This window comes from Pholis gunnellus (genome assembly GCF_910591455.1).
Source record: "Pholis gunnellus genome assembly, chromosome: 19".
Taxonomy (NCBI): Eukaryota; Metazoa; Chordata; class Actinopteri; order Perciformes; family Pholidae; genus Pholis; species Pholis gunnellus.
The window spans coordinates 19,078,843-19,103,748 of NC_136546.1; the positions used below are offsets into that span (position 1 = coordinate 19,078,843).

A 24,906-nucleotide genomic window follows, 5' to 3' on the forward strand; every position below is an offset into this window, starting at 1 on the left:
TTTATTTCTACAGTAGCCCAGAACGGACAAATGATACACTGGCCTCTAGGTGGGGCCATTCGCGTTTTCGCGTTACCGCGTCGGCCACCATAGTTTGCCTACACACTTCGCACTGGGTATACTGAGGATTCTTATTGACATTTTTCTATATTTACTGTTAATTTAATGTTCGAAGTAAATAAATGCATATAAAAATGAAACTAAATGATTGTCACTGTCTATTCATATCAATATGAATCTCATTACTTTATGACTGTATGAGTATAATTATTAAACCTGTATAAGATAAGGATATCGTATGTTTTCATGGATGGCCGAATGGTTCGTCACCGCCGCGAGGAATTCTGGGGCGGGATTATCTACTTTTCTTTCGTAAAGGAAGGTCCAGTATTTCCTTTGCGAAAGGAGCTAATAAAGGAAGCATTGATGCACCTTTCCTTAGCATTTAGAGAATTCAAGCTCTTATCATGGCGGCCACTGAGATAGTTCCGGGTCATTTCACTCAGCTAAGAACCTTCCTAAGCAAAAAGGACTATTCCACCGCAGCCTCCGGTTCTGCCGAGTGAAGCCGATGCGTAAGTGTCTTACAACTTGCATTCTCTCTACTGACCAGCAGGTGGCGACTCCTCTGGTTGTATAGAAGTCTATGAGAAAATGACTCTACTTCTCTCTTGATTTATTACCTCAGTAAACATTGTAAACATGAGTTTATGGTCTCAACCTCTAGTTTCAAGTCTTCTTCAATAGCCTACAGCATGATGTTCATTTACTAAATGATGGTCCACTACTTGTAAACAGTCTATGCTTGGCACACAGAAGAAGCCATGATAAGAGCTGGTGGAATTCTCTAAATGACAAGAAAAAGTGCTTCAATGCTTCTATGGGGACAAGTCGAAGAACCCCACATGGTTCTAGTTAGCACCTTTCAAAACAACACTAAAGTAAGCTATTGGTATTCTGTTAATGTCAGATTGTGTTGCTTTCTTTTAACTGTCAATCATGTGAACTTATGTCAAAGTCTTCTTAATTCAAGGATGGTGACATCAGCCCCGCTCTGTGACTCCGTCTCGCCCTTTCTCCGTCTGTATCCGTCTGTACCAGCCCCCCGAAGCCATGGAGACCTTGTGGGGCCCCGTCCTGGAGAAGAAGGGTGTGTCTGCAGCGACCTGGAGCTTTCACACCTCTCCTCTTTGTGCTCTTCCTCATCTGCTGTCAACCTAAGACAATATTTCCAAAGAATGGAGCTAGATATCGGAGAAGCGCAGATTGAATGCAGGTGTAACTGTCAGTTCACGATTCTCTGGTGATTCTTCTGCTGCCGACATGACACACTTTCTTCAGGTGGATAGAAACGTCATCGTCTCATGAGTCAGAGGAATTGGGAGCTGATCCAAATTTGCGTTGCACTAACCTAAGGGCTTGTTCTGATCCATCCACAATGCAGAGAGCCACACGGCCTCACACACTGAAGGTGCTTCCCAGGGTTGATTTCATCGTGAGAGGATAAAGCAGAGACCGCAGGATGTGAAGGGCGGGGGGTTCTGACAATGGGTGAAGATTCACAGCTCTTTAATAGCTGTTCTTTAGTTTTGTTATGGGGGCTGGGATGTTCCATAATTAGAGACATTTACACAGTCTAATTGTAATCAATTACAAATTCGATACATTTTTTGTGCATTTCAGTGAACCCAAAAGTAGATCATTACTATCCAAGTAATCATGAACGAGGAAGTTCCTAAACATAACTAAGTAGTTTAGTTCCCTAAAACCAACTGAGTTGTTTCCTGTGAAGACAGAAGTTTATTTTGAAAAGACTGTTTGTATGGAACAAGAGGAAATGGACGAGTGTTGCTGGACTTTTGTATGAAAATGTGCAAAAAATGAGCAGTAACTTTTCATAAGATATCATATGATACGTTGCATGTATACCGTCTTGTGCGAATTACCAAAATATCTATTGAGGTGGACTTTTTATCGGCCAGGAAGCGATAGAACAAGCAAGACCTCGTTGTTGGTGTGAGAACATCGTGGTACGAAACACACAGGAAACGTCACTTACACTACTTTTGGGTTTGTAGACTTTTTAATGACGTATTTTCACCGTCTGTCAACAGGTTTAAGAGAAAATGCGTCTTTCTTAACGTGCAAAGTTATCTTTTAAATTGACAAACATCATATGCGTAATTCATGGCATAATTCAAACTCTCTCGCCGCAGTAGAGTTTAAACTTGTATTTATTTGTTGATTCATTTGATTAGTTTTATGATGTATTTGTTTTATTGTAATGGTAATGAAAACTTTTTTTCTTCAAGCAACAGATTTAAAACAGAGAAAAGTAACAACTCGCATTTGAGAAGCTGGAACCAACAAATGTGCGACTTAAACAATTAATCAGTTATCACAGTTGATCAATCGTCAATCACCAAATTGATTAATAATGGTCCCATCACTAAATATTATACAATCACAGGACCACATCCTGTAGCTTTCCAGAGTTTACATCTCAGCAGTCATATAAATACTTAATTGCTGTTGAGTGTGATCCTAAATTGCTGTTAAGCTTTTCAACATCAGGAAGATGTGACGAGAAACAAAACAACAACAAAGGAGTAATCTTTGACCTGGAACTCCCGACATGAAGCCCTGAGTGATTTGTCAGCCGACGTCAGCGGCTTTAGTTCAGTCACACCGACCTCGCTGAGGTGAATGCGCTTCTCTTGCCCTCTTCACCGACTCTGACCTTTGATGTTCAGAAGCAGAGCGAATCATCAAAAGCACTAAAGACGTTTTCAATTCTCCCGTCTCAGATTCCCAGAGCAGGAATCTGATCCTGCATTACCGCATAACCCTCTGCTTAGACTCTGGAGCTTTATTAGATTTTACAGGAAATGGTGCATAGTTACAAAATTATTTCACGACAGGTTATCTATGGAAGCCCATTTCTGCCAGCAAAGAAAATTCAAAAGTCACTTAAAAAAAAAAAAAGAATAGTACGTTTTTATTTTTTTTTTGCTGGCGAAAAAAAAGTAAATAATTGAAGAAATATATATATTTCTTTCTAACTTTTTTTATCTCATTCATGAGCTAACTTCAAATCATGTTCATGACACAATTAGTCTAATTTCAAATTAGATTTGACAGGAAATGGTGCATAGTTACAAAATCATCTCCCGACAGGTAAATATGGAAGCCCATTTCCGCAGCAAAAAAAAAAAGTCACTAAAAAAAAAAAAAAATAATAATAATTGTAGGTTGTTGTTTTTTTGCTCGTGGAAAAAAGTTAATAATAAAAGAAAAATAAATATATATTTTTCTACCTTTTTTATCTCATTCATGAGTTAACTTCAAATCATGTTCACGAGACAATTTGTCTAATTTCACATGACATTTTAGAGGAAATGGTGCATAGTTACAAAATCATTTCACGACAGGTTAATAGCAGACCACCTCAAGGTGTCACTCAGACAGAACCAGGACATTCTGATGTAGCATTTCAAAAGCCCTTCAATCTCATTCATGAGCTAACTTCAAAGCTTGAAACATGAGGAGGACAAACAGCCACATGTCACCGTTGTATATGAGCGGGTTTCTCCCACACTAACATTACAAGCAGGACTGATGTTTACTATTTTTTTAATTCAAGTATAGTATTAGGAGTGTTGCATACTGAAACGTGGGCCTAACGCGGTGCTGGACAGGTAGCTTGTGGGTTTATACTGAAAACAGCTGCTGGAAACGTTCAAAAAACAACCAAACGCTCAACAGAGTCGAGAGTTAAGTGATGAATCTCTGTGGTTTCATCATCGCAAGCGACACCTTTCACTTTATAAATAGTAATGTGAAAACTGAACGCTGTTTCTCTACGTTTAGTCTTGACTGGGGACAGAAAGCAGACCTGTTAAAGACGAGCTGAGAGGTCTGGATGTTGGGCAAAAGGGCTGAAAAGGTAATTCCAGAGTGACTTGTTGGCCTCTTGCTTTGCCTCTGCTCTGCCTTGGGCCAGTTATTCCTGCACGAGAGGTGCCATAAATCTGACCGAGCTGTCAGGAGACAGAAATCAAGACGGCAGATATGCTCAACAAGCCCACTTTGTGTTTAGGTTTTTGGATTGTGCCGACAACGAAATACTGCAGCTGGACTTCTGTTGGAATCATTGGATTGTACCGCGACGGTAACAGCAGGAAGAAATTTGGTCACCACGTAGTGCCACCGTGAGGTCAGACGAGTGAACACCATTAAAATATGTTTAGACACGATCACAGTGTGACCAGTTACTGCCTTTAAAACACGAATTAAACTTACTTCTGATAGATATGTGGGAATGTATGTGGCTGCTACTGTATTATAAAGAATGCATCTTCAGCAAAGTAAAAATAAAGGAAAGAATTTGATGTCTTTGATGACTGAGGAACAACTGAACTCCTCCTCCCTCCATCTACCTCCCCCCACTCTCCCTCCCTCCCTTCTTGCTCCTAAATGGACAGCACACAAAGTAAAAGCTTTCATTGTATTCATTTGTTTCTGTACTTTTGCTCTCGTTTATTCTCTTAGATGCTCGTTTAACAAAGGAATGCACTCATGACTTCTGGTGACTAGCAGTTCTCTTGAATACCGATGTTGAATACACTTATTGTAAGTCGCTTGGGTTATTAAAAGCATCTGCTAAATGACTGTAATGTAATTTCCTACAGACAGGAAGGCAGCATGAGGACCGCAGTGTGTGTCACTCACACACTGTAAACAGAACATGTTGTCCTCTGCTGCCCTCCTGTGGGGGAAACGCAGTACAACACAATAAAAAACACGTTTTAACAAGTTATTAATAGCTGATATTTTTATTCTGTACAAAACCAACAGATTATTCTCACAAAGAACATGTTCACTTGCCAAACACAGGTGTAACTATTAACTCGAGCACCAAAATACAACTGAGCCACAATCAGTGTTTTTAGTTTCACCAATAAAAAGTGTGACAAAGGTTCATCGGTCGGCACGTTGCATTTCATGTAAACCATCTAATGTGAAGCTTTCACATAGAAAGTTAATAGTTGAGTCGTATAAATGAAAGTGAGACATCGTTCTGCTGAAGTTATTGTAGTTGTAATGTGCCGTCAGATACGGCTGGACGTAAACATCGTTCCTCACAGTGTTTTAGTTTTCATAAAAAGCACAGGTGTAATTAAAAGCATTGATATTGTTATTACATTATAATTAAAAGCTGTTCCATATGTTTATTAAAATACTGTTCTGAAGTAATTTTATGAAACTGAAAGCCAAGATTGTTCTTTTTTACTCCATCATAAGTTATTCTCCTGATTCAGATTATTAATACAAAATAAGAAACAACTAATAAATTATTATCACGGATTAAACTTGCTGGCATTGTAAAATAAATATCGAAACTTAGCTCCACATTTAGCATCTGCATTATAAGAGTGATGAACACATGAAACACGGTTGGATGGACTTAAAACAAATACCAGAAGAAGTAGAATCGCTTCAATCAGCACAAATAAATAAATAAAAACATTAATAAAGCAGCCGCAAAGCGAGGTCACCGCAACGCGTAGGCGTCCCGTGTGAGTGAATATGACACACGGTGTCATCTGGTCTAAGAAGCAACAAACTCATGAGCAGCCGAAGAGCGAAATATTGTTTTGTAATGTAACGATGTTCGATGGTTTTTAACTCAAAAGAATGAAGTTTTTCTGAAATAATGAACAAAAAAAAGTTATTGTTTTGGTCACCGATGTGATAAAATACCATAAAATTAAAATAACCAACAACATCTGAATGTTTCCTCTTCAGTCATCGGTCCGTCTTCTTGTTCAAGTATGAATCCGTTCAGTGGAAGTTGCTGAGAAAGCGTTTTACAGAGCAGAGCAGAGCTGTAACACGAATCATTCTGAAGCTAAAACAAGTGATTAGATTGAACCTGACTGGAATGTGAAGCCGGGTATCGATCCATCGATCCTGAAGTTCATCTTTTTAGAACTGCTGTTAAAACGTCGGGATTCAAACGGAGCGTAGCTCCAGCTAACGTTCAAGCAATGATTTAAACTTTCTGTAAACTTTGGCGCCAACAGGGAAATCTCCACCGAGCCGTCACCGACCGAACGCTGAACTCCACTCCGCTCACCTGAACAGGAAGCAGTTTATCACAGCGTCACCTCTCTGGGCTGACAGACGTCGACGGGGCAGCGAGGGGTGAAGGAGAGTCTTTGTGCTTCTGTAACAACCCTCCTCGCTCTTCAGACGTCCATCCCTTCATCACTCTCACACCAGTCTGACGGAGCGTCGGTGCCAAAGTAACGGTCTCCAAAATTACCTTTGGAAACAAAAGAGGAAATAAGAGCAGGTAGGTTAGGTCAAGTGGGAGGAAACAAAACAAAGGCTGCAGAGAAGCCGGATCTGGGTCTGTCCACGGTGGACCGGTCTCTGCTGGAGGATCCGGGTCTGTCCACGGTGGACCGGTTTCTGCTGGAGTCTGAGCTGAAGGAGTTTCTGGTGATCCGACCCGGTGGCTCCGATGACGAGCTTAAAGAATAACTCTATAGAAACAGACCATCTTCTCTCTGATGGTCTCTTTACTGATGGAGGTCTGATAACAGGATCAGGACCCTGCATGTGAGGAACTGCTTCTTGCGGACTACCTCAGCAGATGAGGGAACAGAAACCTCCTCACCGATGCCTGGTATGATGTGGAACTGGTCGTTGACCTCCTTGTCCACGGCGGTGGTGATGATGCAGACTTTAGGGAAGGCGTAGGCCACCGAGTGGACGCCCATCTCCGCCATCAGCAGGGACAACAGGAAGATCTTGTCCTCCGCTACGTCGTGGTCCTTCAGGAGGAGAGGATGGAGATTAACGAGAGACAAACCTCACAGACTGGTCTCCAGTTCAGCACACCGCCGAGGAAACATCTCGACTAACGAAAGCACTGGACGGCCGTAGGAGTCGACCTACTAGCAGCACTCTGACGGCCATGAGAGCAGCAGCTCCGGTGGACACGGTGCTGTCCATCAGGATGACGTAGTCCTCACTGATGTCTTTGGGCAGACGGAGGTAGTGGAGCTAAAAGAAAGGAGACATAAACAATATTGTTTTATTTTTGATCTTTGTGTAGAAAGGTGCCGTTTAACTAAAGTGTGTTATCATTATGTGTGACCTCTGGTTCCCCGGTGTCGTGGTTGGTCTGGATGAGGATCTTTCCCAGTCGGATGTCTTTACACACGGCCATCAGCGCCTGCTCCATCGTCTCTCCTGCTCTCAGGATAGAAACGCCCGTGATCTACAAACACAGAGAACTTCAGTGTTTGGTGACGTGTACTGTGGTATGCAGACGAGGCGGGGACGGAAATCAATACAATAACGTTTCTCTAGTTCATGATATCATAAAAAAAAATAATATCATTTCATTTTCGAGCTTTAAGAAAAGGAAATTGGGAATCTAACACTTGTTTAATGTAAATATAATACTTCCTTCATTAACGACCGGGTGAGCGGAAGCGCAAGAAGCAGACTCACTCGTTTACCGCTCAGCCTCTTGCCATCGTAGATGCCACCCTGAGGCGTCTCCACCGACACCGGCTGGATGAAGAGGAAACAGAGAGGAAGATTAAAATGTAACAATATGCAGAACAGATAATGTACTGTATTAATATTCCAACAAGACTTAAAATGGAAGCAGCAGCAGTAAATAGTTCACCTTGAGAGGCAGGAAGGAGAGGGCGTGCTCTATGAGAAGCCTCATTAATCTCTTGGAGTAGAAGATAAACTCGTCTCTGTTCGTATCCTTGTTCCTACGCAAACACGCAGAGGTCAGGAGAAGAGGAAGAAGAACATCGGTAAGAAAGCGGCAATAGTTTGAGGCGCGAAGGTCAGGATATCTCCACCTCCGCCGCCTCGATTTATCTCTTGAACCACCCCGTTGAGTTTGAGCTTCCTCTCGGTCTAAAGTTTAAAAGTAACCTCCAGAAGCTTGTGAGACGCTGCCGTGTGTTCTGACCTGATGATGGTGTGCATGCCGCGGACCTGCGGCGTGCTCTCCAGCACACTGAGGGTTTTGGGTAACGGCTGACCCTGGTGAGCCGAGGCCAGAGCCGATCTGTGGGGGATCAAACAGACGCAGCGTGAAGTAAAAGCAGCAGATATCATCCCGCTGCATCTCTTCTAGAGGACTACATGCAGCATTTTGCTTCTAATAGACATGCTGGAGACCTGCTACACCAAGTAGATGTTGTTGTTAAGCTGCAAAAGTTTGACTTTTGGCTGAAGTTTATCACCATCGTTAGTGAGACTACGTGGACTTCAACTACGACGACTTCTTCTCCAACATTTGTTATAAGAAAAAACTACAAACTGAGTCGTGTTTTCTTGTGTTTTGTGGAACGGATTGTTAAGATAATGTTGCAATTATGTCGTGTATAAATTAAGTCTTTGGCCCCGTCTACACGTATACAGATATAGTTTTAAAATGACATATCAGTATACGGGGAGACAGAACCTTTATTTGTGAGCATAAAAAGAGAGACTGGTTTAACAGGCCTCACAGGATCTTTGTGCAACTGGCTCCAGATTGTAGTTTGAGAAGAGCCGCTATGATTTAAAAGCAAAGTTCAGACGGTTGTCATAAAACCATCAAGGTGTCGGTACTTCACCTGCAAGAATAATCTATTGTTGGATGTGAACGGATTGAGCTGTAGTCTGCAGACGTTTCCTGTTACTGAATGAACAGTTTTTGGTACCAAGACTAACGCAGTGAGTCACCTGAAGCCAACAAAATGCAAAACAAGAAATGCAATTACCCAAAAATGAGCAAATACACTTTGAAAACACATGCTTACAATGTTAAAGAGCGTTGAAAGGCGCTGAAGTTTGCTGCATGCTCTGTCCCTCCACTAAAATAAACAAAGCATGCTTCTGCTTTAACCTCCAGGATTGCAAATGAGTTCAACGCTTTCCTGCAAAAACATCCTCAGTGCTTCACGTCGGCCTTTGGGTTCATTAAGCAGAGTCTATTGGAACAAAACGACACTAAACGAGGATGCACAAGGCGAGCCTCACATATCCCAGCGGAGCTTCCTCTGAAGAAGGTGACAGATATTCATTCGAGGAGATTTAGAGGTGAAATGAGGAAGAAGAAAGAGACAAATATAAGAGGAGAGAAGAAGAACAGCGTTAGAGCAACGAAACAGCTGCACTGCATCACAGCTGTGCAACACTGAACACAAGCTTCCTGGTTCAGTCATTCACTTTGTCTTATAAGTGGTTCATTTCAGGCGACTCCGTTCATTCACTAGAAGCACTACGGTCGCTCTTTACCGCCTCTATTCCCGCGTTTAACACACCGACCTAGAAGAGTTCATCTCTTTGTGTTTGTGAGTCTTCAGCATCTTCTTCAGAACACCAGCATGTTGTATTTAAATGGTTCCATGTCGCACATTTCACCAGGACGTGAGTGCGTTACTCAGGTGTTAAGTGTATTTCTTCCCAGCAGAGGGCAGAACGCTGCACGAGTTGATCTTCGCACTGCAGTTGTAATGTTTGAAAAGGAAACTACTTTGAAAATGTCTTCTTAACTTGAGGACAAAGCAGGATGTGGGGTTTTATTTTGTACTTCCTCATTTGAGCGTCTTCCAGACACTTTCCTCACAAGATGAGGTCACATCTAAAACACTCCATTTACTTGTTTTTGTGTTTATGTTCCATCTTTAACCCTTAATGTACATTTAATATGACAGGCTGAACACCCATGTGTTTACGTCTCCATGCTTCCACTGGTTACCCCGTGTTTAACGACACATTGCAATGAATTGTGGGTAATTCAATCGCAGCATCATGAAACTTTACAAACACACACTAGAGACCGAGGGCGTTCAGAGGACGGCTTTACTAGTTCCCTTCTTTAATGACACTCCGTTACCAGATACCAGACCAGACACCAGACCAGATACCAGACCAGATACCAGACCAGATACCAGACCAGATACCAGACCAGATACCAGACCAGATTGTTCTACGGTGTTCCTTAAGGTCTTGGTGCCGTCATGTGGTATCTTGGAGAGATACTTTTGTCATTATTAACTGTTCAGGGGTAACAAAATGGTGTCAACGTGGGAATGGCCATCATATACTTCTATTACAATGTTCTAAGCCCTCATGCACGTCATCATTTATTCAAATGTATTCATGAACGGAGATGATCGATCTCTGCACTGACGGAACTGTGAACGGCTTCCTGGTCAAACAAAGCAACGTAAGTGCAGATGTTAACCAGAACGATCCGATTGATTCCTTTGTTCATCAGTAAAAACTAATTTTGCAAACAGAATGAAAGCAGAGAGGTAAAAGGAATGAGAAGATGTAGTAATAATAATAATAATAAAGCGACAGTCGTACCTCACAGTGATCTCACGCTGAACGGTTACACAGCATTCAGCCGGGAGAGGAGGAGTCGTGCACAAACGATGAGACATAAGAAAAAACAACAACATGACATCAGCCAATCTGCAACATAAACCCTCACAAAGTAACGCCCAACATTTAAATGAAATAAATGTTTGTTAAAACGAATGATTTCTAACACTAAGAGTCTCTGCGAGGCCGAGTGTGGATCTAAATGCTAAAGAGAGACAGAGAGAGAGAAATCATAAAACATTCAAAGTGTTATCTTTGTACTTTTCTATTGTCCTCTTACGTGGTTATTTAAAACACTTGTTTTGTATTTGTATTGATAGAACATCTTGTCATTAGTTTAAATGATGTATTGTGTGTTTAGAGCTGTTAAAACACGTCCTAATTCATTCTCAAATATCTATTTCATAATGCTGTGAAATTGCTTCAAACTGTATTTTTCATTACATTTGAACACATCATGTTAACGTTCAACCAGCTCATTGTTACTGAGCAGAGCCTGAAGGCACCATAATGTCACTGAAGATCTCCAGGTCGCATACTTCTACTGAATATCTTCAGTGGACGGCCTCCGTCCGCTGCACCACTAATGTGTGTTCTACTCGTGGAGGTGAATGAATATGTCGACGGTGGAACAGATCACAGCTCTGTACAGGTCATAAAGCCGGCTGACAGGACAGAGGGGGAAAGATGGAGGACAGCTCTCTTCACGGGCTCATTAATCTCAGGTTGCTCTGTCTCACCGGGTTCACCGGGGATAAGGAGACCGGGAGCGCTCGAGGACGACCATCGATGAAATCTCATCATTTTGACGGATATTCTACAGCTCGTTGTGCTCGATTACCACCTGAATTGTGCGAACATGGTAAGAACTGAATGGTTGAATCCAGTTTTAAAAGCTGCAGGACACAGCAGGAAGTGGTCAGGGACGACGTTGGTACACCGAACCCTGACCGGAGGCTCGTCTCACGCGTCTACTAGAATCTTTACCTTCTCCAGCTGACTGTGGACGTGCTGAACAATCAAATCCAGGGCGACAAAGTTTTCTCCTCCTGGAAATAAAAAGGACAAGAATTTAAATCATTTGAAGCCTCGTATCTCCGGTATTAATCACCGTGTAAAGTGTCTTCACAGAGGGATTGTTGGCACAGACGTATTAAAAAGTAGTTCCGTTATCTCTCCGGTAAATAAACCACTGACCTCGGGGCACCACGATGTCGGCCGACTGCACCGTGGGTTCGATGTACAGCTCGAATGCCGGCTTCACGAACTTATTGTACTGTTTGATGATGCCGCCGATGTTCCGCCCGCGCTGTGAAATGTCCCTCTTCAGCCGCCGTATCAGGCGGATGTCAGAATCCGTGTCCACGAACACCTTCATGTCCAGCAGCTGGCAGACAGGAAGGGGAAGGAGGGGAATCAGTCTCATAGACACGTGATTTATTGTCTTTATCTTCTGGTTTTACAATTGATGTATGTTGATATTTACACACACACACACAGTTCAAGCACCTCACTCTCAAACCAGACCGCTCCGTTAGTGAATCACATTTGCAGCAATAATTGACTTCAATTACAAGAATTACATTTAAAAGATGATTAATCAGCGCAGACAACGGCTGTAATTAACTGAGTCAGACGGTAATCAACTACAGCGCCTCAGGGGAGGCTGTGAGTCTTATCACCACGGTCCAGCATACTCTCTCACTCACACACACACACACACACAGCATTAGCATTTTGGCCGTCACCATCTTGGATTTTTGCCGTCGCATCTTTATTTTACGCAACCAGTGAACAGGAAGTGACCATATCTGGACTGAGGAGGAGTGACGTAGAGACGCCGTACACGTCTCTGGTAGAGACCTGTCAATCACCGTGTAGCCCCGCCCCTAAAGCATCCCCTGCTTTATGGTCTGTTTGACTCTAAATGGACCATCATTTACTAAATGAACATCATGCTGTATTGAAGAAGACTTGAAACTAGAGATTGAGACCATAAACTCATGTTTACAATGTTTACTGAGGTAATAAATCAAGAGAGAAGTAGAGTCATTTTCTCATAGACTTCTATACAACCAGAGGAGTCGCCCCCTGGTGGCCATTAGAGAGAATGCAGGTTTAACACATGAAGCTTTGACTTCACTTCACAGAACCGGATGTTGCCGCCTGTTTGTAATCAGAGAGAAGTTATTCTTACCTTCAGCAGCTCCTTGTTGGCAAAAGCCAGGATGCCCTCAAAGATGACAACATTAGCCCCGTACACCGTTTTCTGTCAAGAGGAACAAAAAAAAAAAAAAATGTTTTTAAATAAAGTCTGTCATGAGATTTAATAAACCTTTTCTGATTGAAATATATAAATGAGGTCCCATGGTGGCCAACTGGAAGGGGAGGGTCTTTACCTCTCTAGCTGCCAAACAGGTACATTACAGATAGATCAGTTAAACACAAACACAACACATGTTCCCGTTCTTCACCGTTATCTGATAAACCTCATCGTCAACCAGCTTTACCACCACAAGAGAGAGAGAGAGAGAGAGAGAGAGAGAGAGAGAGAGAGAGAGAGAGAGAGAGAGAGAGAGAGAGTGTGTGTGTGAGAGAGAGAAAGGGAGAGAGAGATTAATCACTGTCTCAATCAAAGACAAAATGGTGCAGAGTATATCACTATCCCATTACCTTCCTCTGACCAGCTCCATGCTGAAGTCAATGGACTGGACACTTTGGTATTGATTTTTGTTTTTAAAAACACAAAGAGAGAGAGAGAGAGAGAGAGAGAGAGAGAGAGAGAGAGAGAGAGAGAGAGAGAGAGAGAGAGAGAGAGAGAGAGAGAGAGAGAGAGAGAGAGAGAGAGAGAGAGGCAAAGTTGTGTGTGAAAAGCAGAAAGGGAATTCTAGAGAAACAGATGAGTGTTTATCGATTTGTTAATTTCCCCTGTTCTTTGCTAAGAGATGATTTAGTGGCTCTTTAACATGTTTAAGGGTGAGACAGAGACAGAGAGAGAGCGAGTAAGAGAGAGAGACAGAGAGAGAGAGGCAGAGAGACAGAGAGAGAGAGAGAGAGAGAGATTTGATTTTTAAATTCCTTTTATTGATCCAGGACAGATCACGTCATCAATTCAGAATAAATAAATAAAAACAACTCCTCCACCCACAGAAACTCAACAACATCTCGTGCACGAACAAACAGCGTTTTCCTTTCGTCATCGGTACAAGCAGAACCCTCCACCCCAAGTAAATACCAAAAACAGTACAACTGATAGAACCTACAGAGAGACAAACACTGTGAGGTACATGATCCGTTACCTTCTAGTGTTTTTAACAATTTTTCCTTTCTAAGAAGAGTGATGTGTTTTTTAAAGGCGAAAACGCTTCTTCTCATCCAGAACGTCAAAGCTGACCAGTTTCATAATAGAGAGGATGTCACTGAAGTGATCGCTTACTTTAGATTTATTTTTATATGTTTGATCAACAAAAAGTGTTTAACTCTTTCAATGTGTACAGATCTGTATATTTCCCGGGGGTTCCACTCACAGACTCCATGTCTGACACAGTTAAAGATCCGAAGATCAGGAACCATTCAAATCTAGCGCCTCCGCCTGTATTTTTTAATTGGACATTTTATGGATTTTATAACGTTTTTATATATGTAAGCTATTATGTTGAGTATGTTAAGAAGCGGGGTTCCTGTATATGTGTTAGTGCTTTTATTGTGACGGAAGGAGAGAGAGAGAGGAGAGAGGTTGTGAAGAGGTGTGTGAGAAGGATTAAAGTGGCTGCCATTTTGGCGCTGAATACGAAAGAAAAAAGATGGCAGCCACTTTAATCCTTCTCACACCTCTTCACAACCTCTCTCCTCTCTCTTTCCGTCTCCTTCACAATAAAAGCACAAACACATATACAGGAACCCTGCTTCTTAACATACTCAACATAATAGCTTACATATATATACTTTTAAATGACAATAAAACGGATGATTTATTTTCATTATTTTAGCCGATTGTTGTAAATGACTATAAAAGTACTAATTTTAAACATTGTATTATGTTCCCTTTTGTTGCAAAACCAGCAAAATCATACTTAAATACAACGTGGTTACTCTAAGCACCCTCAGCGCGGCAGCTTCTTGACGGGTGCCGCTCGGGTGCCGAACTAGTGCCGCTCGCAGTTGTGGCACCTAACTGACACTTGCCGCTGAAGTGCTACTAAGGTATCACAGTCCCGACACCTGCCACAGACTAGCCACCGGGGTGCCAGTGGCACAAGGAGGACCTCGGCCCTGCTCGGGAGAAAGCTTTAAAGCAGGATAAAGACTAAAGAAAGTGCTCTGTACCTCAGACTCCTCTCTGTTAGCCACGAATGCTAAACGAAGCTAGCGTAGCGTGCTAGCAGGAAATAGACGGAGATGGACCTACACAGCGCTAGTCGGAGTCTCTGTTCGATATAAACTAAACTGTGTTTTCCATCGACCCGCAAAGTCCACATGGACCTGTCTGAGTGGGCTCTGTGTTGTTCCGCTTCATTGAAAACGCCCGGATTGTCTCCCGGTGTCCTACAGAGCTAATTAAGTTAGCATGCTAGCAGGAAGTAGACAGGGACGCGAATGTAACCTAGCAACACAGCGCAGGTCAGAGTGAGAACATGTCTAAAGTCCAAATGCTGAGATGTTTAGTCAACCAGCGACTATCTGCGGCTGCTGAAGAGATAGTTGGTGAGTTTGAAAGAACGATAGCAGAGCTCGAGGAGGAACTTTCTCGTTCTAAAGAGAACGAGCGACAACGGAAACTACTGCACAATGTTTTCAACCCTCAGCTTCGGTTACACAGAGCAGGTTGGTTCACTTTGTTTTATTCCCTTTCTGCAATCCCAGACTTTATTGTATTGCTGTCTTTTCAAATATAAGAACAATTATGAATATTCTTCTTCTTTTAATATCATAGCCACACATGGTTCTGTTGGTGTGCTAGAGTGGAACTAATTCACCACTTTTTCAATGATAAACCTCTTGAACAATAGAGATATTAATATGAGATTCCTATGACGTATGAATGTATTTTATAATTCTCCACAGACGCCCAGCAGGTATTGGTGGTTAAAGAAGAGCAGCAGGAGTGGCGCTCCAGTCTGGACCAGGAGGACCCAGAGCCCCCACACATTAACAAGACCGAAGACTCTTCTGAACAGGAGACTGATGACTGGAATCGGAACAGAGACCGCCAATCAGGTTCAAACTCTCCGAAAAATGTGCTTGATGATGGAGAGGAAGCTCAGTCCTCACAGCTTCATCAAAGACAAAGTGAGGAGAACAGAGAGGCAGAGCCTTTGAAAACAGAAACTGATGGAGAGGAAGCCAGATCAGAACCAGATAGACAGCCAGCTGCTGATGAGACGTCACCATCCTCTGAATGTGAGACTGGTGACAGTAGTGACTCCGAGGAGACTAAGAAACCTCAGTCAGATTTAAACCCTCTTCAAAACAATGAAGTACCTGTAAGTGAAATAGACTGTAATACTGGAAAAACATCAATCAGCTCCTCTGAATGTGCTGGAAGCTTTGGCAACAAGAGACATCTGAAGAAACACACTGAGTCCAAAACAGGAGTGAAACTATTTCAATGTTCAGTTTGTAGTAAAACATTCTCACTAAAGAGAAACCTGACACAACACATGACTGTCCACACAGGAGAGAAACCCTTTAGTTGTTCAGTTTGTAGTAAAACATTTTCACAAAAGGGAAGACTGACACGACACATGACTGTCCACACAGGAGACAAACCCTTTAGTTGTTCAGTTTGTAGTCAAACATTTGCACTAAAGAGAAACCTGACACAACACATGACTGTCCACACAGGAGACAAACCCTTTAGTTGTTCAGTTTGTAGTCAAACATTTGCACTAAAGGGACACCTGACACGACACATGACTGTCCACACAGGAGAGAAACCCTTTAGTTGTTCAGTTTGTAGTAAAACATTTTCACAAAAGGGAAGACTGACACGACACATGACTGTCCACACAGGAGAGAAACCCTTTAGTTGTTCAGTTTGTAGTAAAACATTTTCACAAAAGGGAAGACTGACACGACACATGACTGTCCACACAGGAGAGAAACCCTTTAGTTGTTCAGTTTGTAGTCAAACATTTTCACAAAAGGGAAACCTGACACAACACATGACTGTCCACACAGGAGAGAAACCCTTTAGTTGTTCAGTTTGTAGTAAAACATTTGCAGAAAAGGGAAGACTGACACGACATATGCCTGTCCACACGAGGGAAACTGTTTAGTTGATGAGTTTAAGATAAAAGATAATAATTAATTTCAAAACTGTCAGGCTGATACAGATTCCAAAATCAATTTATTCAGCTAAGGTGAAGCTACACATCAATTTAAATTCTGTTGGTTTTTGTCTATATGATATTTTCTCATGTATTGTCATGTATTTATTAATTAATATTGTGTTAAATTGTCAAAGTATTTCTTCTCCCCTATACAGTAGGCTACTATGGTTTGAGCTGAATTCTCATCGGTGATGAAACTAAGGCAAATATTTAACCTTCTTTCTCTTCAGCAACGTTTTCTCTCGTTTAAATTCATTACTTCCTTGATGTTGTTTCACTGTACAAACTGCAATTTTGTTCCATAACTGAAGAAAAAAGTAATAGTGGTTAGTTGTCTACATCCTTCTTTTTTATATTCAACATCACCCTCTACTGACCTCATCTCTTTGAGATATAGTGATTCTGTCCGATGGACGGAGACTCTTGCATATTCAGCAAAGATTTCAGTTCAAGTTCCTTGCGTTGATGAGCTGGAACTTTGTTTTAGGACGTGAATATTTCATCTTTGGTAATCTGTTCTAATTGTTTTCATGATGGCTCACAGTTGAAAAGTTCTGCCCATGTTTTCACCATCATAACTGCAGTTCAATTTGTTCTTTCGGTTTGCCTGTTTTTCCAGAAATAAATCATAAGAAACTGAAACTGTTCATGGACAATGGACTCTTTATCCTGCGCGTACCACATACTCGTGGTGCTTCAGTGGCCCTTTGATTCATGTTACAGTTAGATTTTTCTGACAAATGGCCACTAGTATGCTACTTAGGAACACTTGTTTTCTATACAGATTTTTACTATTTACTTAAATAACATGAAAATGTGTTTGGAACTCAGATCCAGATACACATTTAGAACCAAATACTACGCACAGCAGCAGAGGATCTGGATGAAGACAGAGCTGGTATCGATGGGTCTCTGGCCACCATGAGGATGGTGTCATGGTGGCGTTTCCCTCCCCAGCGAGAATGAATCGACAGCATCATCTGACAGTACTACCTGTTGTCATCCAGGCTGTGCTGCAAAGTGTGCAGGAAAAGGTGGCACGCTGACAACTCACTGTGGCTGGACAAACTCCCAAAGAGGTTCACAGACATCCTCACAACCAATCACAAAACACTCCATGAAACCTGCTCTGTTCAACACGCGGTCACGAAGCAACAAAAGCCCGATCATCAATGAATTCATTGCTGACCACAACAGTTAAAATGTACACAGACCCTTGCTATGCCCTTGCTGTAGTGCACAACTTTAGCGCCCTGTGGAAACACAGAGATTCCGACATCATCCGGCCAGCCCATTTCTCACCGCCGACTTGTAAGAAGCCATACTGCTCCCTAAAGGTGTGTGTGTGTGTGTGTGTGTGTGTGTGTGTGTGTGTGTGTGTGTGTGTGTGTGTGTGTGTGTATATATATATATATATATATATATATATATATATATATATACACACACACACACAGAGGCAGAGACACAGAGAGAGACAGAGAGAGGTGACCTCCAGTTTTACAGAAATATAAAGAAGTAGTAAAACTCTTCTTCATGTGTAGAAACACACACACATCCTGAAGAAGCAGCCTCCGGCCTCCTCGCAGGGCCTGAGGCTTAATTACATCCCCGTCGGTACAAAAGGTTCATAAGATGATGTCACAGGTCCTGGTGGGAGATTCCCCGAGAGCTGTTGATCCTTTCAGCCATGAAATTACATCGCAAAGAAACGGAGAGGAGATGTCAAGAGTGCGACGCGGCCGCATCGATTCTTCACAACGCTTTCGGGAGGAGATCTGTGCTCTTCGGTCGAGTAAACGTCCTGTACACTAAATCCTTATTAATTAGCTAATTAGCAGGCATCTCAATTGGCTTCAGCTAAAAACGACTAATACCTCCCTGGAGGGGGGGAGTTAAGTGATTTGTACATTTATCCTGTAAACCAGCGGTCCCCAACCACCGGGCCGCGGACCGGTACCGGGCCGCACAGAAAGAATAAATATTACATTATTTCCGTTTTATTGATTATCAGAGTCTGAAAGATGTTTTATTTTTGAAAAATGACCGGATTCTCTCCCAATTTCATCCGCCTGTGGCTCTTGACATGTCAAGATCGCCACTAAAGCACTGAAAACCCTGCTTCCATTTCACACATCCTCTTTGTGAAGCGGGATGTTCTGCAGTGACAGCAATGAAAACAGAACGGAGTAGTCTGGACATGAGGAACACACTTCGGGTGTCATTGTCTCCCATTAACCCCCAGATGGGACCGTCTCGTTGCAGAGAAACAAGCTCAGGGCCCCCACTGATTCAGCGTTATTGTGAGTTGTATTTATTTATGCATTTAATTTATGTTTTCATGCCGATCGTATCATTTTATTTCATCGTTTTCATCCGCCACACCTTGAAAATATTGTCTTACATCAAACCGGTCCGTGACGCAAAAAAGGTTGGGGACCTCTGCTGTAAACAACAACAAAAAAGAAGGAAAAAGGTGCTTTTATTTTGGCGGCGATAGATTATTTCTAAAGGTTTACACTTGAATTGTAATCCCTGTTAATTTTGAAGGTTGGAACGGTTTCGATCAACCAAATGTCCCAACAAACGGGCCGGTAACAGTAACGTGGAGTTGGTTAACGCGGTTCTCACCCATTCTTTGCGTCTGCAGTGGGACGTGAAGTCGTAAACCGGCACTTTGATGCTCTTCCCTTTCTTCAGCTTCCTGAGGACGGTGACCAGCAGCTCGAAGTCGAAGGCGTCGGGGTGATCGAAGTTATACTCGTTTCTGGACGCCAGCTCCTGCTCTTCTTTATTCAACACCTGACACACACACACGAAAAGTCAATGTTCAGCACTAACGATATTCATTTAATCTCATCTCTATTTAGCTATATATACATATCTATACACACACACACATATATATATATATATTGACCAGAACTGTGATCGATCGGTTACTGGTCAGCAGGTTTTACACACTACGCTGGGATCAGCACTAATGATCCACGTGGAGGAAAATAGAGGCATTAAAAGATAATTATCATGTAAACACCGGGCGTAAAATGTGGAGCACGCAACGTGAAATATTACTGAATGGATCGACTGAGCGACGGCAGGAATACTCTCAATCGAAAGCTGCTTCACCTTGTAGAAAGAGTCCATGGAGAGCAGAACCACCCAGGGGACGTCCAGCGCTTCGATGATCTTATTGGCCACCGTGGTTTTACCAGAAGCACTTCCTCCACACAGACCTTCAGGAGAGGAACACAAAGAAGCACAACACGGTATTAGGGTTCAGGAGGAGAACGGGGACACAAACGGACGGACGGACGAACCGTCGCCCACACGGAGGAATAAAAAAAGTCTGGAGCCTCGAGTCGCCTCACTCGACCTCCTGAGTCAAAGAACACAACAGACATCGGGACGATCCTGGGAGCCGGGCCAGGACTACATGCTGGATGGCAAGGAGGTGAAGAACTGGATGCATTTGCTGCCAACGGTTGTGTGTGTGTGTGAGAACAGAAATAGCCTACAGAGCTACTTCTGTGGTATAAACAACTCTCTGTGAAGTGTTGGAATGGTTTTTTTTTGCTCAGATAAGACACTTCAAGCTGAAAACTGCTGACTGGGACACTGAGTGAAAGAGGCTCCTCATTCCTCCCAATGATTACGGCTTCAGAGCGGCCGCAGAAATCATGTTTTAAAAAAGAAATCCTATTAACTGTCTTCATATAGATTCAGTGTAAGTGACACGTTTTGTCACCCGGCAGTGAAGCTCGGCTGGTTTTTAGATAAAACAGACTTTTTCTATGAGCAATAAAACCAGAAAACTGGTCTCTATGACGTTTCACGGTGTCTGAGTCCTTCCTCTTTCTGTTCATGCATCTTATTTCCCCTCTTTCTGTTGGTCCTTGAACACAACATGTGTGATGAACACCTCAAGCAGCAACATTTCCCCCAAAAAACATTGTGATATTTCATCAAAAACACTTTATTCCACTTTGAAAATTTCACCTAAAATGAACAATTGTTCACTAACCAGATCGTGTACAAAACAAACTGATGGACTCGCTGAGACAAACAGGTGACAAGAACTGTGACTGAACGTCAGGCTGCTGAACACACAAATTATAAAAAGAAATTCAACTTTGTAATGATTTATTGTAAAAGACATGTTTGAGTTCTCTCTACTTCTAGCCATGATTGTGCCGTTTCCATAAAGGTGCAGGACTCGTAATACCGATATTATTCCCGTTTTAGCAGCATTCTTTAAAAATAAAAATACACTCCCTCATGGCTCATGGCAAATTGTTTATAATGTGTTTTTTCTGATTTAGATGTTTTTCCTGACACACATGATGTGTTCAGGGACCAACAGAACGTTGAAAATCCCCTCCTGGCTGTGATAAATAGTGTGTTTTTGGCAGGGCTCTGTGCGTTGTTATTATCGTTTGTCCATTTAAAATGCTTAGCAGGAATACAGTCCTGTTATATATTCGGTGTACGTAGACGTCGTGTTTTTCATCAAGGCTCTAATGAGTTCCACAGTCACACCGCCGGGTCCTTTTATCGACTCCAGCGCAGCGGAGCGTGAAATTGTAACCGGCCACCGCGGCTCGTTGACAATAACAGATCGCCCACTAAAGACAACGTCCACGTCTCCCTCCACGTATCCCCACTCATGCCGACCTGATGTGTTTAACCACGGACCATCAGCTCTGTGAAAGTCAAACAAACACACACACACACAGACAGAGTAGAGCAGAAGTAGGCGGCAGTAGGCCGATTGCTCACCGATAACGAAGGCCTCTGTGAAGGTGGTCCCGGTGACGTTGTACCAGGGCGGCCTGCCGGCGGTGTAGATGGTCCGTTTGTCCGTCCTCAGCAGCGGAGGCTCGGTCTTGGACCGGCTCGTGGTCCGCTTTCTTGGCGACAAAGACGGCGTCAGCGGGCAGCGGGGGACGCTGTCTGAGACGCCGTCCAGGGAATCGTCTCCACTCCCACTGGAGACAGACGGGGAACACAAACAGGGGCCGAGATCAGACAGCAGCACATCAACTGTTTTCTTTCAAACTATAGTTTTCTGTGTTTGCCATCAGAAATGCCGTTAAGCTCATAGATGGCCCCGTGCTGCTGCTCCGTATACAGGCAGTTAAGTCGTTCGTGGTGGTACCTGCAGGCTCCACAAAGCTGTGTAAGATAGGCCATACGTTTAAAAGTAGACGTTCTTTACTGATCACACATAGCCAAAGTTACGAGGCTATAAACGAGCCGAAAATTGGCTTCATCGAGACGTCACATTCTAAAATTAATCAGCTTAAATTTGATCATTATTTCATATTTGTGGAGCTGCAGATACGCTACTGTCCTGCAGAGAGACGAGGGGGAGACGATGCTCTCTGGTGTCTCTCTCTCTCTCTCTCTCTCTCCACAGTGAGGTCTCTGCTGTCGGTGTGGCTGAGGGGGAGGAAGGTGGAACTCTCCGACTCTCCCCAGGAAAACACACCGCCGCCCTGGACGCAGCGAGGCACAAGGTGAGGCCACCGTTCACATGAGTAAGGCTGTCATCACTTGGCGAGGGACGAGAAGATCTCACCAACCTCGCTGTGTGTCTTTGTGACAATATCTGGTGAAAGTACACCGTATAATCTGGAGGTTCACTGTTGACTTGCTTATCCATAAACATCTTAAAAAGGTGCCGATGAACAGTTGTTTGTATGCACGGTTTAAGGACGTCTATAGTCGTTAGTCCAGCTACTGCTAACCTGACCTACTTCTTAAACGGCCCTGAGCATGTGAGGACATGAGTCATGACACACATCAGAGGTAGTCCCACTCAAAAGGCCAGATGGGATAAATACACGCACGCGCACGCGCGCACACACACACACACACACACACACACACACACACACACACACACACACACACACACACAGAGTTGTGACCCAGTAATAATCAAGGATAAACAGACAGATGTTTACACCTGTATTGACACAGCCGGGTTAGCATCCGGACAAAAAGACACCTGATCCCCACGGCGCTACATGTTCTGAGTGTTAGCCACATTAGCATTAGCTTTTCTGTTTTATTTGTGCTTGTTGATTTTACAAAATTATTTTACAAAATATATTTATTTATATATAAATTATTTTATTTATTTCTTAGTTTATTTTTTATGTCTAATTGTTGATTTTACTTAATTATTTTGCTAAATATATATACATATGAAAATAATTGTATTTCTTTCTTAGTGTATTTGTATCTCAATTTGTTGATTTTACTAATTTATTTTACTATATATATATATATATATTATTTATTTGTTTCTGTTATTATTGTCTTGACTTTGCTGCTTTGTCTGTCAAAGCACTTCGTAAACTCTGTTTATAAACGTGCTATAACACAATATTATTATTATTAGTTAAGCCGTATTTAACAGGCCACGTTGCAACGCAGTAAAGAATAATGTCACGCCTATTACAAACGTTTGCCAACAACCTAAAATGCAAATTTCGTTTTTTGTACACAGAAGTCTGGCGTGACGTGGTCCACGCTAGAAGCTAGCTCCGTTAGCATGAAGCTAGCATGAAGCCGCTATCACTGCGCTGTTCTGACTTTTGAGGCCGCAGACATTTTAAAATCTTTATTCTGTAACCTGTCGGATCTTGACACGGACCTGTCCGCCTCCATCACTCCTCCGCCGGTCTGCTGCTGGTCGTCCGGTTTAACGGTACAGTCGCTGCTTGCTGTCTCCATCACTTCGTTCTCTTGTTCAGCGCGGCGCGTAAAACCAAAACACGGAGAACGTGATGACGTCACGACAGCGTAAACTGATGGTGTGTTTAAGGTAATCGGAAAAATGCCACTCACTCTTAATTAACAATACTTTTTTTGATAGATAGATAGATAGATAGATAGATAGATAGATAGATAGATAGATAGATAGATAGACAGATATCATGGACTTATATGCTCGCTTTGGATAAAAGCGTCTGCTAAATGACTGTAATGTAATGTAATGTTATATCATATTTAATATGGATCTTTCTTCTTGCTTATTTGTACAGTTTGTTGGCTGCATAAACATGATTATTATTTAATCGTTTCAGATGGTCATATATCTGTCTATTAATTGTAACCCTATGTGTGTAACACAGTTGAAAAGTTCCAGGTTAAATCCCGCTAAATGGGGAAACTACGCCACCTGCTGTTGTAGATGTGCAACTGCATTGAGTAGTAGAAGCTAACTAACTTAAAAAGTACATAAAAGTTGAGCTGGCTTTATTTGATATTATTTGTCTTACATTATATTTGCCATGTTTTCATTAAGTTAACCATTTGTTTTTACGTGTTTTATTGAAGTATAAACGTTTCCAGTATAGCTAGCTAACATTAACATGATACTCATTTTAGACAGCGCATGCGCAGTTGTCCACAAGAGATGACCATTCTACTATAATGTCCTTAATAAATGCAGGTATTTTACAGTATATAATATTTTAAACTTTCATGCAAATGTAGTGTTTTCTATATATAATACTTGTTTACTAAGTTAGATAATTGTTTTTATAAAATAAAAAGTACTTTGATAAAAGGTAACAGTCCAGTGTGAGAAATCTGTATACATATTTGTTTGTATATATATATATATTTGTATTTCTCCTCCTACATTTAAGAGAGAGACAGTTTCTGTGCTATTTAATTTACATTAATTTAAACCCACTATACGATCACTATCATTGTATTTAAAAAAGTAAACATAGCTAATCCTCAAAGTAACGGAGGATTTCATGATATTAATTTGAATATTTTTTTTTTAGACTGGCATTAATCGACGAAAAATAATTTAAAAAAAAGTTTTTAGACTGAGAAATGTTTAACTTTGTTATTGTCATTTTGTTCAGATATAACCAGTATATCTTTACAGCATGGCATACATCTGCTTTTACACAACCACATATCAGGCTGAGTTGATAATAAATGAATGCAGAGCGAAATTAAGAAAGGTTGATGTAAAAACTGAACATCTGCAACCCATCCTCACTGCAAAAATATGCAGGAAAGTCAAGGACAATAATGTGTTTATTTACACAACATTTGAACACATTATTTAAATGATTTCGTCTCATGTGTTTCTGTGAATGAATTGATTTTCGCTCATATCGAT

The 24,906-nt window shown here is 42.0% G+C and overlaps 1 protein-coding gene across 1 annotated transcript; it reads right to left on the reverse strand.

Annotated features, from left to right (window-relative positions):
• Positions 1–4,921: 4,921 nt before the first annotated feature.
• LOC306711136 (uridine-cytidine kinase-like 1) lies at positions 4,922–23,511 on the reverse strand. Its single transcript, XM_079179932.1, has 15 exons — positions 23,395–23,511; positions 21,531–21,739; positions 19,881–19,987; positions 19,383–19,553; positions 12,617–12,688; positions 11,617–11,806; positions 11,407–11,468; positions 9,067–9,086; positions 8,009–8,107; positions 7,709–7,802; positions 7,528–7,590; positions 7,169–7,291; positions 6,967–7,074; positions 6,686–6,842; positions 4,922–6,328 (listed from the first exon to the last, which is right to left on the reverse strand). The coding sequence occupies exons 1-15, from the start codon at positions 23,493–23,495 to the stop codon at positions 6,252–6,254; spliced, it is 1,653 nt and encodes a 550-aa protein (XP_079036058.1). The 5' UTR covers positions 23,496–23,511; the 3' UTR covers positions 4,922–6,251.
• Positions 23,512–24,906: the final 1,395 nt, after the last annotated feature.